General features: G+C 44.3%; 1 protein-coding gene across 1 annotated transcript in view; it reads right to left on the reverse strand.

Moving 5' to 3' along the window:
• The window catches only part of DNAH2 (dynein axonemal heavy chain 2), a 2,538,822-nt gene that overhangs the window by 232,688 nt on the left and 2,288,597 nt on the right, over positions 1 to 17,537 (reverse strand). The window contains exon 75 of the mRNA XM_086946066.1: positions 15,882 to 16,008. Within this exon, the coding sequence (XP_086802192.1) occupies positions 15,882 to 16,008 (127 nt within the window). The remainder of the gene's footprint in view (positions 1 to 15,881; positions 16,009 to 17,537) is intronic.

The raw sequence follows: 17,537 nt of genomic DNA on the forward strand, positions 1-17,537 counted from the left end.
CAGAAAGCCCCAGGATAAGTAACTATCACTCTTTTCCAGTAACTACTATACAGTTTCTGTAAAGATTTCCCCTCCGAGGTTATTATATATGAACAGCAAAAGTCAAGGGTAAGCGCAGGAAGCGTAAGAGTCAAACCCCTACACTATTCATATATCACCTGAATGGAGTTCACCAAGTATGTTCCTAGTAATCAGCCAGTAAAGAAAAAAGATACCCAGCACAAAACAAAAACACAGCAAACACAGCGTCTATGCAGATACGTCTCTGCAAGCACAAACAGGGACGGAACTCCCTATAGCAACATGCGGCACCTGAGCCTAGGTGTCCGGCCAGGATAGGAGGTTCACACTGCTAATCGTTAGTTTATAGCAGGAGAGAGTAAGCAGTTTTTTCACCGGGAATGTACGCAATACAAGCACCCCCCAGACCAGAGGAAAACCTGAAACAACGTTCTCCACTCTCGATGCGGGCGCTTCCTAAGCCCCTCCAAGATAATCCACAGGTCCGGTGAAACACCGGTGATGATGACACGGACTCTCCACTCTCGATATGGGCGCTTCCTAAGCCCCTCCAAGATAATCCACAGGTCCGGGGAACCCAAGATGTGAGCTACCTCAGCCCACCGCGACAAACGCCGACTGGAAACAGGAAACACGAGCAATCACTCTTGCTCGCCAGGAGGAATAATCGGCAGCGTTTCTCTCCGAGAATGCCAGGATATTCCCTTCCGGGCGCATAGCGTCATTGCAGCGCGCCACGCTAAGGATCATGGGGATTGTAGTTTTCAAGCCCATACAGAACTCGGACTGCAGGCAGTGATCTACCAGCGGCCGGGGAATCCTGACACTTGAACTGAGGAGTTTTCCCAACGATAAGGGACTTCAAGAGGGGCGCACACAGGGTGCCCGGCTCGGGGTGTGCCTACTATCAATGCGACGCCCTAACCGGCTCTGAGGCGCTCACACTAGCTTTGGTGGGCCTGACGGCAGAGGGAGGTGAAAGGCGCGAAGGCAAGATGGTGCGCCCCGAGAACCGCCAGACGAAAAATTAACTTTGAAAGCGCCAAAAGGGGGACGAGGACAAATCCTGCCGAGCCGGGGCCTAGTGACGTGACTCCAACCGCTTCTGCATCTCCCTCTAAGGAGCTAGACTTGCATCACCTGTTTCAGTAAATGAGGCAGGGCTTTGCCACAGTGGTGGAGAAAGTGGACAAGATGTCCTCCAGGATGGATGCCCTAGTACATAAGGTGGACCAGCATGAAGAGCGGATCACGACAACAGAACAACGGATCTCCGACAATGATGACATCACCGCATCCCATACTTCACAACTTGCCCGCATGGATAACCTTCTACCAATCATAGCAGCCAAGAACGAGGACTTGGAAGCCCGTAGTCGACGCAACAACATATGCGTCACGGGAATTCCGGAGTCAACAGACACGGGCAAGATGGAATTATACGTGGAAAAGCTCCTCAGGGGATCGGTGGTAGAGGATGCATTCTCACCTCAATTCATGGTCGAGCGGGCTCATAGATCACTGGCCCCCATCCCCAAGCCCGGCATGCCGCCTAGGCCAATTATCGCTCAAATACTGAATTTTCGCGACCGCGATGTGGCATTAAGAGCAGCCCGGACTCAACAGAACCTGCACTACAATGGAGTCGCATTTTCCATCTATCCTGACTTCACTCCTATGGTTCAGGAGGAAAGACGCAAATTCATAGCAGTCAAAAAGAAGTTACGGGAAGCCCAGCTGGAATACGCCCTGCTCTACCCGGCAAAGCTACGGGTGACACACCAGGGAAAACATGGCTTTTTCACAAATCCACAAAAAGGCAGAGGACTACTTGAAGACGATCCGCAAAGCACAGAGGAATGGCCGGGATGCCGAGGCAGACCCCGAAGATGACCCATCCTCGGCAGCCGACGAACATTGACCTGATGCAGCCAATATGACCAGATCTGCTGTAATCCTGAACTATTGGCTCTGTCCTTACTGCGCATTCTCAGAGGGCTCGGACGCTATGATACAGAACGGGACTACAAAACCTCTTCAGTGGTAAGGTATTCCAGGGACCACAATCCCTGCCCTGGCCTCCACCGAGGGTGGTACAGTTCTGGAGGCTACCGGAGGGAGAAGTGGCTGTGCGCCCTTGATGTTGTTTCCCTCACGGGTATACCCCATTTGTGATACTAAGTTGTGGAAGTTGTGGGGGGAGGTGGGGAGGGGTAGGGGTGGGATGGGCGGCTGCTGGCATGATTGGGATGCAGTAGTGGGAGGGGGGCTGAGTCCTTTTGGGGAGGGAAGTTCAATACATGGAATGGACAGAAGGGCGACAGAATGTCATGACAATGTGTATCATCTGAACGGGAAAGGTATTACTGCATTCGTAGGGGTGGGCTTAAATAGTATGATGTGTCGCTAATTATGGCTGATATAAGAACTGATGCACGATTGAACTGTATGTCATGGAATATTAGAGGGCTCAATAATGCTAGAAAATGTCGAAATGTGATTGACTACTTAAGCCGCCATCAAGTTCACATTGCCATGTTACAGGAAACTCACTTATCTCCGCAAACGCGAGTTGCCTTAGCTGGTAAATGGCTGGTACCCGAGTCTTTTCCTCTTACTCTACCTATGCGAGGGAAGTTGCTATCCTCATTAGACGCACTGTACCATTCCAGGTGTGCGGTGAATTACTAGATAAGGAGGGGCGCTTCGCCCTATTGTGGGGGCGGCTGGGTCGTGACACTGTCACCTTGGTTAATTGCTATGCACCTAACATTGACATGCCCTCCTTTTTCACTACACTCTGGGGTAAAATTGTGGACGTAGGGTCCCAGCACATTATTTGGAGGGGGGGGGGGGCATTAACTTAGCGTTGCTGCCATAACTAGATAGAGCAGATGGAGTAATGCATTACAAGCCTAGACCCAGGGAGACTCTAGGGGGTGTGATCTTGGAAGGCGGATTGGTGGACGTATGGAGATATTTACATCTCTCCCGGAGGGAGGGTACACATTTCACTTCACAGACAGGCACATGGGCACGACTGGATTACTTCCTCAAGACCAGGGAGATATCTACAGGGGTGGAGGAGGTACAACACTTACCGAGGACATATTCCGACCACAGCCCTGTCCTGATGCGCATGCAAATACCTGGCTGGGACACCCCTAGGCCAAGATGGAGGTTGCAGCCGACGGCCCTGCTAGACGCTATGTTTGGCACCGAACTCGGAGAGGAAATTACTGCTTTCTTTCCTAGAAACAAGGGGTCTGTTGATTCGGTTGAATGCATCTGGGAGGCATTCAAAGTAACGATCAGGGGATATTGCATATACAAATGTTTTGGGGCCCTGCGTGACATTCAACGCACTATCCGCACACTTGATGGCGAGCTGAAGGCCTTAGAAATCCGAATGGTGGAAGACGACAGTGCTGACATCCACGCAGAGTTTAGAGATAAGCTGACAAAATACGAGGAAGAAGCCAACAGGGAAGCAAAATTTAGGGGGAAGCACTTTCAAGCTAGGAAATACTGCGAAGGGGACAGACCTGGTAGGGCACTGGCGGCGATGACACGCGCCCCACATGACCACAACACGATTCTGGAACTCACAGATGACCAGGGACACACAGTCAGAAATTCGGACGAGCTACTTACTGCCTTCGTTTCTCATTATCATGTGCTCTACACCACAGCCACGACCACTGACGGACCGTATAGTGACTTCTTAGGCGACGTGGCACTCTGCTGGCTCAGCGATGGCGATAGAGCCTTCCTAGCTGCCCCTTTTGAATTAGATAAAATCCGTGAAGCCATTATGTCTCTCAAAAACGGGAAGGCGCCCGGGCTAAACGGGATCCCGGACGAATTTTATAAAGCATACATCGACATCATGGCCCCCGTCCATCGCAAGGTCTTCGAGGAGTCGCTGACTGACGGCGTCCTCTCCTGCTCCATGCGTGAGATCGTTATCACCTCGCTCCTGAAACCTGGCAAAAACCCTAGCTCTTGCGACTTCTATCGTCCACTTTCCCTCTTGAATTGCGATGTTAAAATCCTTGCGAAGGTATTAGCAACTAGATTATCCCTCTTAATGACCAGAATTGTCTTACCTGATCAGTCTGGATTTGTCTTGGGTCGGTCCACCTCTCATAATCTACGTACTCTGTTTTCCTTACTTCGTACGGTGCACCCTGACCTTCCAGTCGCTGCAGTTTTCCCTGATGCCACCAAGGCCTTCGACTCGGTCGAATGGCCATATCTGTTTACTGTCCTGGCGAGCATGGGATTCCCCAAGTTGTTCATCTCCTGGGTTCAACTACTCTATACACAACCAACGGCAAAGGTCCTCATCAATGGTCGCCTCTCGCACTCCATTGCCATCACCAGAGGCACCCGTCAGGGGTGCCCGTTGTCCCCACTCTTATTCGCAATCGCAGTCGAGCCTCTTGCCTGTAGACTCCGGCAGCTGCGTCGCGATGGTGCGATACGATGTTTTCAACGCCAGATCGATGTGTCCTTATACGCGGATGATATGACACTTTTTGTCAAACACCCAGCCTTGAACCTCAATCCCCTACTTAGAGAGTTTGTTCTATTCGGCAGGATGTCTGGTGTGCACATAAATTGGGCCAAGTCACAATTTTATCCACTCACGGATGCGGTTGCTGACTTTCCCCTCGATTACCCCCTTGAGTGGGGTAGGTCGGACCTACGATACCTCGGAATACAGATCTCGCGCGACAAAGATGAAACACTGTGCTCCAATTACGGAGTGGCAATCACGAAACTCACCGCATCGGTGGACCGCTGGATCGCCCTGCCGCTCTTCATGGCGGGTAGAGCGTCCCTTATCAAAATGATAGTCTTACCTCGGTTTCTTTACCTCTTTCTTAACATCCCTTATTATCCAGGAGCCTTATTCTTTAAAACATTAAAGTCAGAGCTATGTCGATTGTACTGGGGGGTGAAAGAGCCCGAGGCTGAAATGGTCCACACTGATACAGCCGTACGACAAAGGAGGCTTCGATGTCCCTGACTTCCAGGCTTATTATTTATGCGCGCAAGCACATTATGCTTATCTTTGGATGGTTCCTACTCCCTTCATGCCACAACTGGCAGTGGAGGACTGGATTGTTCATCCTGTTCCGCTCAATGGACTCCTCCATTGACCGGAATCATCTATAATGACATCGTTTACCTCCGTCTCATGCACTTTAGATGCTTGGCGCCGCATGGCTAAGAGGCTAACTTGCCGGCTACTGTACTCCCCTCGGCTACCATTGACATATCATCCTAACCTTGCACTCCTGCAGGAACGTGGCTTCCAATTACTCTGCGAGCGCGTGCACATCGCCTGTTGGGGTGACCTATTTTCAGATGGTCAGTTCAAGACTGCGGAGTTGTTCTTCGCCTCCCACGCCTGCACTCCACTTGATGTATTTTACTATCTACGCCTGCGCCAAGGGATGGAGGATATCCTACCTGAGTTCCCCAGTGAACCTGAAATCTCACGTCCACTACATTTTATGCTATGTTCAGAAGATGGTTCACACCTGGTGTCTGGTCTGTATCGTCATCTCAGGACGAGTGGTCCGGTGCCTGGAGCCAGGGCCGACTGCACTGGAACACCGACCTAGCGGTCGAACTCAGCGATGACCAATGGCAGTATTGCTGAAACCCTCACGGCCCAAATATCGGGTAGTAGTAGGCTTAAGATAATACAATACAAGTTCCTGCAGCGACTTTACTACACCCCGGTTAAGAAGCATAGGTTCCGACTGACTGATAATGACAGATGTGAGCGCTGCCGCGCGGAACATGCGGGTTTCCTGCATTTTGCTTGGGAATGCCCTCCTGTTCGCCTCTACTGGCAACAGGTACACAACGCCCTCGTAGCTATGACAGGAGAATCCATACTTCTCGATCCACTACTTATGCTCCTTGGGTACACGCCACACATCCCTAAATCCTGCAGAAAATTCTTAGATAAAGCACTGCTCTTGGCAAAGCGGCGAGTAGCATGCCGCTGGGGCCGGGGCAGAGCCCCCAAATTCAAGGAATGGCTGGCAGACATGACTTATAGCCAGGAGCAGCACGTAACCTTCACCGAGCTGCTACCAATTTCAAGTCAGCCTAAAGACATTTGGGGACCTTTGGTCAGCTACCTACTAGCCCAGACAGATGAGGAGGACAACCCAGAGGGGGGTGACACCTGTAATTCCACTGACGTTTGAGGGTGCATGCACCACTAACGCTCTTGTGATCTAGTTCATCAGCCCCATGCATTAGTCTATGTCCAACTTGATAGCACAGTTAGCCACTACCTGCGGTCAGCTCACACACCATTCGTAGGTACTCATGTTATGCCCTCACATCATATGTGTCTCTATAGCTCAATCCATAACGTGCATGCTTACCCTTTGCCAATGTTCCTTACCACAATACAATGTACCCACCCTGAAGACGAAATGTTGTTGTTACTTAAGATAACGAATTGCAGTATACTATCATTGCTTTTATTTGCATATGTGACTTCAACGCCTCAAAGCTCCAAACCCATGTATGTTTGTCTTTCTTTTTATGTTTTATGTGTTGAAAAACCAATAAAAAGAATTAAAAAAAAAAAGATTATTGCAGCAGTATCAAACAAACTAGTAGGAAGGCATGAGCTTACCCTATGAAAATACGTTTTTGAGCACAGCCTTTCCAACAGCTGCATCCTTGCTAGTATACAATTAATAGTTAGCGAATGTATGTGTTGTCTACCATTCTGCTGCAAAGAAAACTCCTGCAAAATGGGCTGCTGTCGCTACTATAGCCCTCATGGAATTCACTCTAACTTTTCACATCAATGGCCTGTTCATCAATGATAGAGGTTTTCTGACACAAGATACCATCTATTTTGCCAGAGTCTGCTTGGTTATTGAATTGCCTTTGTTTACTGAACTAAAAGCCACGAATAACTGGTCCAATTTTCTGAATTCTTTTGTACTGCTGAAAAGGAATTTAAGATATCTAATTTTATAATCAACAGATGCAATGATTTTTCCACTGTGGAGGTTGGATTTGGAGAAGATGACTGCAATACAATTCTCCATTTCATATGAAATAAAAAAGGCACTTTAGGAATAAATCATGGATTGTCATTTTGTTATTTTATCCTTTTTTACCCTTTAGAAAATATAAGAAAGGTTTGCGTACAAGATAGTGCTTGCAATTTGCTAACTCTCCTGGCCAAATTGATGATTACAAAGAAAGCTGTTGTTCGTGAAATATGCTGAATTGACACTTTATGGATGGGCTCAAAAGGCGTATGCTTTAAAGCCACTAGTACTGTACGAAGTTACGATTCTGGAGATCGCTTTGGAGCGGGAGTGAACATTCTGAATAGCCCCTTCATAAATTCCATAAATATTCTCTGTGAGAATAATAATACCTTTTTAAAGACCTTAAGAATCATGATATTGCAGCTAAATGTACTTTAATTGACACAATTGAGAGTCCTCCCTTTGCTAAACATGAGAGAAAAGGCAAAAACTGGGAAGGCCATATATCTAATGGGTTAGATTTTTACGTTTATGCCCAGTGCAGAAAACGTTTCCATTTTAAATTATGTCTTTTAACTGCGAAAGGTGCCTTTACTACCTCCAATACTTGATTGCCATGTTTGGAGATTGGCAAATGCTAAAATTCTATTTCTTGATGAGCCACGCTGTCAACTGCAAAAGATGTGGATACTGATGCTGTAACCGTCCCAATTAACATGTTCCACAGCTCCATAAAGCAGTGCTGACTTGGCCATGCTGGGGCTATCAATACCATGGTACAGTTCTCTCTTTTTGTCTTGCATAGCACTCTGAGGCTTAGAGGCATTGGAAGAAATGCATCATTTTTTTTCTCAACCAATTTATTGTGAAGGTGTTCCCCTTACAGCATGGACACCTGCATGCAAAGTTCTTGCATTTGTAATTTTGGTCTGTGGCGAGCGTGTCCCAATAAGGAGTGCCCCATCTCTAAAAGAGTAAACTAACTGAATAATCTATTACCCACTCATACATATCTGAGATATGCCTGTTAAGAACATATGACCCCGTCCTTACAGACTCCTGGAACACTTTCCACAGAGAGAGCCACATTGTACTGAATTGCCTATTATCACAATCTGTGAACTTCCTGCAACAGAGGAGATATAAAACATGTTTGTGGTTTTGTCCGTATACACCATGATAGGGGTGCCTCGAACTGTAGGCAGGAAATCTTTTAATGTCAACCTTACTGCCCTGAGTTTTAGTAAACTGATTTGCCACTGGAGTCTTCTACTGTTCATAGCCTTTCAGTTTCCATACCTTGCAAAGGTGTACCCCATTCTGTGAGTAATGCATTCGTATTTAAGAAAGGTTGGGGCTTCATGGATGGTGTTATCATAACAGGAACGTCCCACTTTCCTTAGGCTTGTTGTCATTCAATGTTCATTTGGAGTTTCCTCAAGCATAGGCGACAATGGGGCAATAAATGAATGCACAATATTGTCCCCAGTATTGCCTTCAACATTCTTACTGTGCTTACATTCTTTGAAATCAAAAATGTTGCTTGTCAAATCAATTTGTCGGCACTCTCATGTGATAGATACATTGGTCTCTCTTCCATGCACATTCTGGCTCCAAGGAAAACAAATCTCTGCTTGTGGTCACATTTGATTTTCTTCTGCTAATACCTTAGTCTAAATTTGACAGGACGTTCATTGTTAATGTCATTTCCTGAGCTTATTGTTAAGTTTTGGCCCTTGTTGCCAATCATCCAAGTATGGATACACAATACCACCCTTTTGTCTTATAAAAGCAACCACTGGTGCTAGGCAGTTCATGTAGTATAGAAGTATTGAGTTCAGGATGAAAGTTTCGGCTTTGAACTGGTAATGGTGGTCAGCAACCATGAAAAAAGGAATATGTGTTTCGCATGCATTGGGATGTTGAAGTATGCATCTTCCAGCTCTACTGATGCTAGATATGCACCCTTTTTGGGGAAGGGTAACGTCTCTTGTAATGTAACCATGCCAAAACATGCTCTCTTTAAGCACTGATCACCAATCCCCTGATCTTTTTCATATTAGAAAAAATCTTTAGAAAAAGCTTTCAAACTTTTGTGCAGATGGTACTTTGTCAATGGATTTTTTGTTTCTCAATTTGGACACGCCCAATTGTAATGGGTGGAGGTTCTTGTGATCTTTTCTCAATGGATTTAGTCTACCAGCGACTACTGTGGAGAAAACATGTTTTTGCTTCAATTTTTATTAAAAATCTCACACGCGTGTAAGTTCCATTGTCATTGTGAACATCTGTGAGAAGAAGACCTTCTTACCATGCAGAATCCGGCAGCAGTGACTGTTAACCTATCTAGGTCAGAGGAAAAATACAAGGCCACAATATTAACTCCGGCATGTATTTTAAATCAGATCAATCTTGACTTTGTGATGTCAGCTACTGTACAGCGCAGGTCCAAAATCCATATGGTGCACTGTGTTATCTTATTAACTGCTATAATCTGTTTTTCTTTATTAATAAAAAGATGTTTTTTTTTTTAAAAAAACCCTATAGTGCCCCCACAGATGAGCTTGTTGATGCTGTAAAAATTGCAAATGCATCAGCGATGAGACGCTTTCTCAACCAGACCATGGTGGAGAATCTCTCAGCACTGCTTCAAGGCTTGCATCCTCTGGAATTATACAATCATTCCATTCTGAATCCTTACTCGGAGTTGCCGCATTGCCATGTTGAAATACGTAAGCATCATCGTCATTATCATAAATTGGAGATGTTTTATCACCATCACAGTCATTCATCTGCATCACCTAGAAGCCCTGTACCTCCTTGATGCTCATCATGTGAACTAGAACCCTATCCGTCCATTCCACTTTTTACTACTATGGGAGAGGCACATCCCTTAAGTGTTTTTCTCTTTTACGGTGTTTGCTTTCTAGGCACTTGTATTGGCCTTGGATCTGCCATAACTGAAAGCAACATTGGTGGCTGTGGTGTGAACACTCCTTCAGATTGTGATCCTGGGTTTCAAAGTGGCTGGAGTCTCTGATAAATGTCTTTCACATTATTTCTTACAGGCTATTTAATTAGTGTAAGGGTATCAGCACTGTTGATGGGGGAGGTGGGCCTCAGTGCCTTCTTTTGACTTCTTGACTTAACAACGTAGGTGAACACAGCTGATGCACCACATGAGGGGTAAGTTCATATCCTTCATGTTCCTCCACCGAGTCCACATATGGGGTATTCAGGTTTGAAGGTTCAATAGTCTTTTGCTTACTTTTTTTTGATTGTCTTCCTAACTGAAGAAAGCCTCTATCTCATCCAAATTTGACTCTTCCTGAAGGTCTTTCCCCTATTGACCAGTGGAAGCATCTTATAACAAACTCTTTGGAGGGAGCAAAGGTATGGATTACACCATCATGGTTTGTAAAGATGTAATAGCAGGCCTTGGTGTGGTAGCTGAGTCGGAAGGTACCTGCTGCACAGTAGCAGGAGGAGGTACTGGAAAAGATTCTGTAAATTTTCCATTGTCTACTGTCAGGGTCAACAACTTCATCAACGGTTGGTTTGTCAACGTGTCTTTCGTCATCAAAAAAAGTTTATTTTGTATCATTGACGATCATGGCCCCTTCAGCATATCTCTTGTCAATGACAGATCCTTTTGCGATATCTTCACTCCCTTGGTCGAGGTTGGAGTTATCATCGATGACAGCTTTGTTGATGCTATTGAAAGAGTTATGTCAGGCTGCAAGGTCAACAGTGATGCAGCTGTCGATGAAGAATACTTTTTCATAGTTGTATGTGTTGTATCTGGCAGACTCGCCTGTTTTTTGGTTCTGTCCATTGGTCGCTTTATCAACAATGTGGCAATTGAAAAAAACTACCTCCTTCATATTAAGCTTTTTCTTACAAGATCTTCCTCAGTGGACCCCACCCTTTCTTTGGTTTTGTGAGAATGTTTCACTGGCATCTCACTCTCTTGTGCAAAGACAGTGGTTAGCAGCTGACTTGGTGTCTGACCCTTAGAGACATCTATTTTATTTATTTTATTTGTTTACATTTGTAATGCGCACAGCTACCCAACAAAGGGTTTCCCTTTGTTGGGTCAGGGAGACATGGTCAGGGGGTTTAAAAGCTAGCTTAGAAGTCTTCACCATAGACATCTCAGAGGAAGCCTTAACAAGCTTATCTTGATGTGTTGACGAGGTCTTATCCATTTTCCTCCATAATGATGAAGGCTATCCTTTCTATGTCTTTTAGAGTTTTTGCTGAAAGGGTAATACATATATCACACTTTTTAGGGTTATTGCTAAGAAGAAGGCAGTACATGCATTTTGAATGTGGATCAATCATGTAGATCTTCTTTCAACACACCTTGCATGTCCTTTAGAGTGATTACTTCTGAACAAGCTCAATTATGTTGATGAAAGATGTTTTCTCTCAGACACAATGAAGGACCTTCTTTTGGAGAGTGTTTATCTAAAGGGTTCCTCGCTGTAATGTGCGGTAGAAAATCTGGCAGTTGGACATTTCTGACAGGGGAGCAGCTGAAGGTGTTGGCCGTAGTTTGGATCATTTACTATGATGTAGATAGGCTGAAAATACTCTGTGAAAGTTCAGTGTAAATATATAAAAAGGGTACCCTGCTGAAATAACAACATTACTGTGGGTTCCCAGTCTGGTGACGGGGAATAATTTAAGCTATGTGAATCTAGGAAAGATGCAAAGCGGGAGAAGAATTTAGTTCAAGAGTGAAAATACTTCACTTTGATCTCAACATGCATTGGTGGGTCAGGGTAGAGATTTCAGTCATAAAACAAATTATTTCCATATCCTTGGGGACACAAACAAAATTAGAGATACTAAACAGATTGTATACTTCAATAACAATGGTAAAACATTAGCAACTCTATCCCACAAAGCATGAGAATATCTACGCATCACACAGGAAGTATTTACCGAAGATAAGGCCTCGTTGAAGAAAAAAACATTTTTGTATATGCTTCCATCTTCTTAGCATCCCTATCAGGTGGAATAGATGAAAAGGCATTTGGATTAGTATGACTTTTAAGAAGCCTGCACTATTACACTCCTCATTGTTGTATGGTAAAGAAGGAAATCCGGATTCCCTGGGGTCAGTGCCTCCTCGCAATCTGCGTGTTTATTGGAGGGCAAGATTCAGGGTTAGCCCAAATGTCCATCAAAACATCTGTTAAAACTTCATTAAATGGTTATAAATGCTCTTCTGAAGCTTGTGGTGGATCCACAATTTGAGTCAACAAAGAAGTTTTAACATCTTGTTTTAGGAGAACTAAATCAAGAGTTCCTGCTGCTCTGCGTATTACAGCTGCAAAAGATGATGTCTCCTAAGTAGCCATAACTGAAATAAACCTGGAGAAGTGTCAAGACTGCTAGCATCTTGCAAATCCTGCAGAATACCTTCTTGAGGATATTGTGGATCAAAATATTAGTCTCCTTGTGAAAGATTGGGTTCTGACCATCGTAGAAGGCAACTTACCTTCAGAATCTGATAAAACAATCGGAATTGTCATTGGCACCGGTGAAGCCGATCCCACAGTCGCATGCAACCTTGCATGAGAACAAAGCCGAAGGTTCCATAACCATTAATTCCGATGTTGACGGTCTCAAACCTGAAACAAGAGGCACCATTGGCATTGAGGACGGATCTGTTGACGTCTGACCAACCGGAGGCCTCCTTGGATCCATAGAGCCTGAAGGCATACCAACAGGATCCAGACTGTTGGATCTGATTTGGCATCGCTACCTTATCCGCTGAGACTCGAAAGGGAAAAGACGTCATAGGAGGATCCCTTCAAGGAGGTCTAGCCGGAGAACAACTTTGAGCAGAAGGCCTCAGTACCTCATGCAACTCCGAATGCAGGAACAATAAGAGTGGTGCGAGCAGGAGAAATATCCTTGGACTTTTTCTGCTTCTTATGACTCTTCCTTGACTTCGATGAAGTCATATCCTTCAAATGACCTCTCAATGGAGAACAGGACCGCTTTCTTGACCTCAACCGAGATCAACGAGCCATGGACATCTTTGATTTCCTGAACCCCGCTACTGCGAGTTTTGTTTCCCGCTCCCAAATTGCCTTTTGGCTCATCTTGGCACACAACAAACACAACTTTAGTCAAAGCCGGAACCAAGATACCACAAACAGACATTGTGTGGATCTGTAACTGACATCAGCCAGGTGCAGGTCATAAATGGCTAAATCCTGAAGGTTCTGGTGACATATTGAACCCAATAATGTAATTTTGAGAAGAGATTAACCAAACCGTTGAATAACAGTTAAATCTCTGGATCTGCTTCGGTTGGTGCGGAAAGAAAGGAATTGACACCAGCACGACCAGGTGACGTATATGTAGGGAAGTCGATGTCACAGTCTCTCGAGGTAGAGTCTCATATGGAACCATACTGTCACACGATGCCACCTGCTGACGCTGGAAGACATTCCTATTCAAAAGTTTCCAGATCCAGTCTGACACCTCAAAAGGTGAGGAATCTGCGTTTAAAAGTCTCTATCAGAATAGCACTCTTACTCTAGATTTTCTTTGTTGACTTCTAGTACATTTCTGTTTCTTTTATTATACCACACCAATGCTCTACTCTCTGGAGCTGACCCCTCCTTCAATATGTGTGCAGAATTTTGTACACTTTTGAGGTGTTATGAAGGTGCTCCGATGTCCTTTTACTACTCTTCTAATGGCAGTATATCTAACTGAAACTAACACACTTGATCCAATTTTACTTTAGTATTAACCACGCCGCATACCACTAGCACCTTCTGTTTGCTGTTCTTTGTAGCATTTTAACTTTCACTCCATGTGCAAAATTGTTAGTAGAGATTTCTAAAGGGTGAAGACATTAGGGCAAAAGTGGTCCTGGCTTGCTTGTGTTATTGTTCAAGTAGGACCTAGCTTGGTAGTTCGGTCTGGACTGTTCCCATGAGGAACAGGGTCAAGACTGATTTGCATATGGCTGGGTCCAAACTAAGGTGGCATGGTGAACAAAAGAAAAACGGTTTGGAGTGCTACCCTGAGCGATTGCCAGTGGGTAGACTTTTGCAACCAACCTCCCATCACCGTCTGTGTGTTTCATGAGGTAAGATATTATCATCTGGTTGGTGGGATGTATTAAACCCATCATAACAGCACCTCTGTATCATTTTCATCTATTGTCTTTGTCAAGTGTATGGTTTGATATTTACTCCAGGCTGGAAATTAGCCAACCATCACTGTAGTGTTCAGTAATGTTCATTCACATCATGTCACAGTGTTAAAAGGTTCTCATGGAGAGGAATTTTTGCAACTATAATAATTTAATGGTGCAAAAAAAGTCCTGAAGCTCCCTGGATTCATTTACCAGTCCTTAACGAGGGAACTCGTGTAAATGTTAGCAAATTCAAGGTAGCAGGATATACTGCTAAAAAGGTCAGTAGAGCAGTGATGACCAAGTGACCTCTAGCAGTGGCAAAGAAATGTGGTACAACCTCTCATGAAATGTCTAAGCTAAGTCCTTGGCAGTACTAAAATGATCTTTTCAAAGGATACTGATGGGAAGACTCTAGCAAAGGAAGTATCAATATGTTTCAGCAGGAACACAGCAATGACTATAATCTGGGCACCAACAGGAGCCATTGACAAGAGTGAAGTGTAAAAATAAAGCTACAAACTATTATGGTCTTATTAACAAAGATTGTAAAATGTGTGTGTTCTTCCCTGTAAAAATAAAGCTGCTATTACAAATACATGTTTTGAGGCTCCTGATGCCCTGGGGACACAAGCATGGCAGTAATTTCCCTTAGAGTATGATTGCTAAATTATGTCAATGCTCGTCGAATAGTATATATTTACGCCACATTTTCAGAGTAAGCACACAGGATAACTTGATGCACAATAAATCTAAAGTACAATCCATTTCATACTCTATATCTATTCTGAAAATCTAGCATGGATCTAGCACATCTAAATCTCCCTTGGACAACCCTGCTGCATGGGAAATTTAAGAACATTTTAAACAGTAGTGATGGATTTTTGAATTGGGAACCAATCTTTCAACAGTTGTAACCTGTTTTAAGTTGAATCTCAAAACGAAAAAAAGGATGAACAATAAGAAAACAAATTCATTAAAATCAAGTATTATTAAAAGCTTAAGTAACCTTCCCAGGAAAAAAAGAATGTATCCAGAGGAGACAGCACCATCCTTCCACTCCACAGGACAGAGAAATGAATATGAGGATACAGGAGCTGCATAATTGCGATGGTGGCATAATATGGGTGAGCCAAGCCCCCCACTTTGACGCTAGTAAACTTTCCAAGTTGAACATGCTTGCTCTCCTATACCTGATTATGATAGGTTTTCCAATTTATAGGGCTGGAGGGACTAGTTTTGTCAATAAGTAAGAAAATACAACAGAAAGAGTACGCTTGCTCAGCTGATGAGAAAAGCTTTATAAAGCAGCAAAAGAGAGGTTAAGGAACCCGAGACTTTCTGCTAAACATAAAGTAGATTTTAAAAGGTAATATTCAAAGCAGAAACATACCACTGTGTCCTCACAGGAGCAGAAGGTACTCACACTGAAAATGCTGACCTGAAAACTGGTATAGATGGGGTAATATGCACTTGTTACACCTCGCTCAGAGAACACTACCTTATTCCAAATACAGTACAGGATATTGGTGCTGAGGTACAAGAACTTTTCTTCTCACGTCAAGTGATACACCCTACTGCAGAATACTCACCAAATCACCTGAGGCAAGAAACAATACTTTCAAGACATGCATTGAAATACTCACCACCCCACCTCTCAGGAGGAAGTTGTACTCATCCATGTTGAGCTTGCCAGACATCTCCATAATTTTTGCGCACATTTGGAAACTAAAGAGCAGCTTGTGACGTTCAAACAGGGCACGGCAAGTGTACCTGCAGAAAACAATAAAGCACATTTTTTGATTATAGTTTTATGGAAAAATGATTAGAATGATAGCAAGAACACAATGGAGTAAAAACAGTCACCCAAGATCCTGCACCTTGAAAATTGGAATTTGATCCTGGGCAATGCAATAGCTTAAGACCACTGGAGTTAAAATTGAGGACAAATAGCTTATGAAGCAGATCATGGGTTTTGCAGCTTTCAGACACAACATGTCAGTGGTGTTTAAGAGATATTGACTTGGGCAGGGTGGCTCCATTCTCAACTAAGGTGTATCCAGGTGTCATCAACATGCATTAGGAATGTAAGAAGGAGACAGATTTTGTTTGACAATGGCTATAAGGTTTCACATTGCCACTGAAAAGCAAATAGCATAAAGCTGACCCTTTTGGGACACTTCAGAAGGTCTAGAAATCTACAGGTTTATCACTAAGTATATGAATACTTTTGCGCATAAAGTTATAATTCGTGAATATCATGAAAATCTGTTATGGATCCAGCCTTCTTGGACCTACAGTGTACAGCGTCGATCTACATTTTCTCTGCACACTAGTATACAAAAGGAAGTATAAGATGCAATTGTGAGGGAATCCTAAGATGCCCATGTGACCTTAAATGATGTAATCAGATGTATGCGTCTACGCCAATAAACAGATTGGCACGTTTTGAGGAATTCATTTACATTCATAATAAGAACTTAGACATGTGAGACCTGAAGTCACCTGTGTAGTCAAGCAGCTCTGTGAAGCCCAGAAAAAGGCTTGTGGCCTATATATAAATTTCTGCATCTATGTTCACTAATGAGGTCATATAGAGTTTGGTGGAGATGGAGGACCAAAAGAACAAGTTACTTACCTTCGGTAACGCTTATTCTGGTAGATACAGTATTTGCCTGTGGATTCCTCACCTTGTGAATATCCCCTTGCGTCAGCAACATTCGGAAATTCTTTTTGTAGCTTCGCGCCGACGTCACAGAGGCACGGCATCGCGCGCGACTCCGCTGACGTCACTGACACCATAATAGGCCCACACCGGCGTGATGACATCAGTTCCGCCCTTTTTTCCGTGCCTTCGAGGCAACCGACAACAGTAGATATATACACTGTATACAATAGTCAAGATAACACAAACAGTGTAAAGACAATGCAGTAATTCAAGTAGAATAAAACACTACTTTTGAGAATAACATATATACATTAAAACATTGCCATTATCTAAGGTATAGAAGAGTGGACAACGGGGAGGCGGGTGGGCATGTGAGGAATCCACAGGCAGATACTGTATCACCAGAAAAAGCGTTACCGAAGGTAAGTAACTTGTTCTTCTGATAGATACATCTGCCAGTGGATTCTTCACCTTGTGAATAGAGTCCCACAGCAGTCCCTACTCCGGAGGAGGGTGTCCACTCTCCTATACCAGAAAATCCTGGAGGACAGAACGGGCAAAGTGGCCCTCCCTCCTCACCTCGGAATCTAAGCAGTAATGCTTCACGAAAGTGTGGAGGGAGGCCCAAGTTGCC

Source organism: Lissotriton vulgaris, chromosome 12 (genome assembly GCF_964263255.1).
Source record: "Lissotriton vulgaris chromosome 12, aLisVul1.2, whole genome shotgun sequence".
Taxonomy (NCBI): Eukaryota; Metazoa; Chordata; class Amphibia; order Caudata; family Salamandridae; genus Lissotriton; species Lissotriton vulgaris.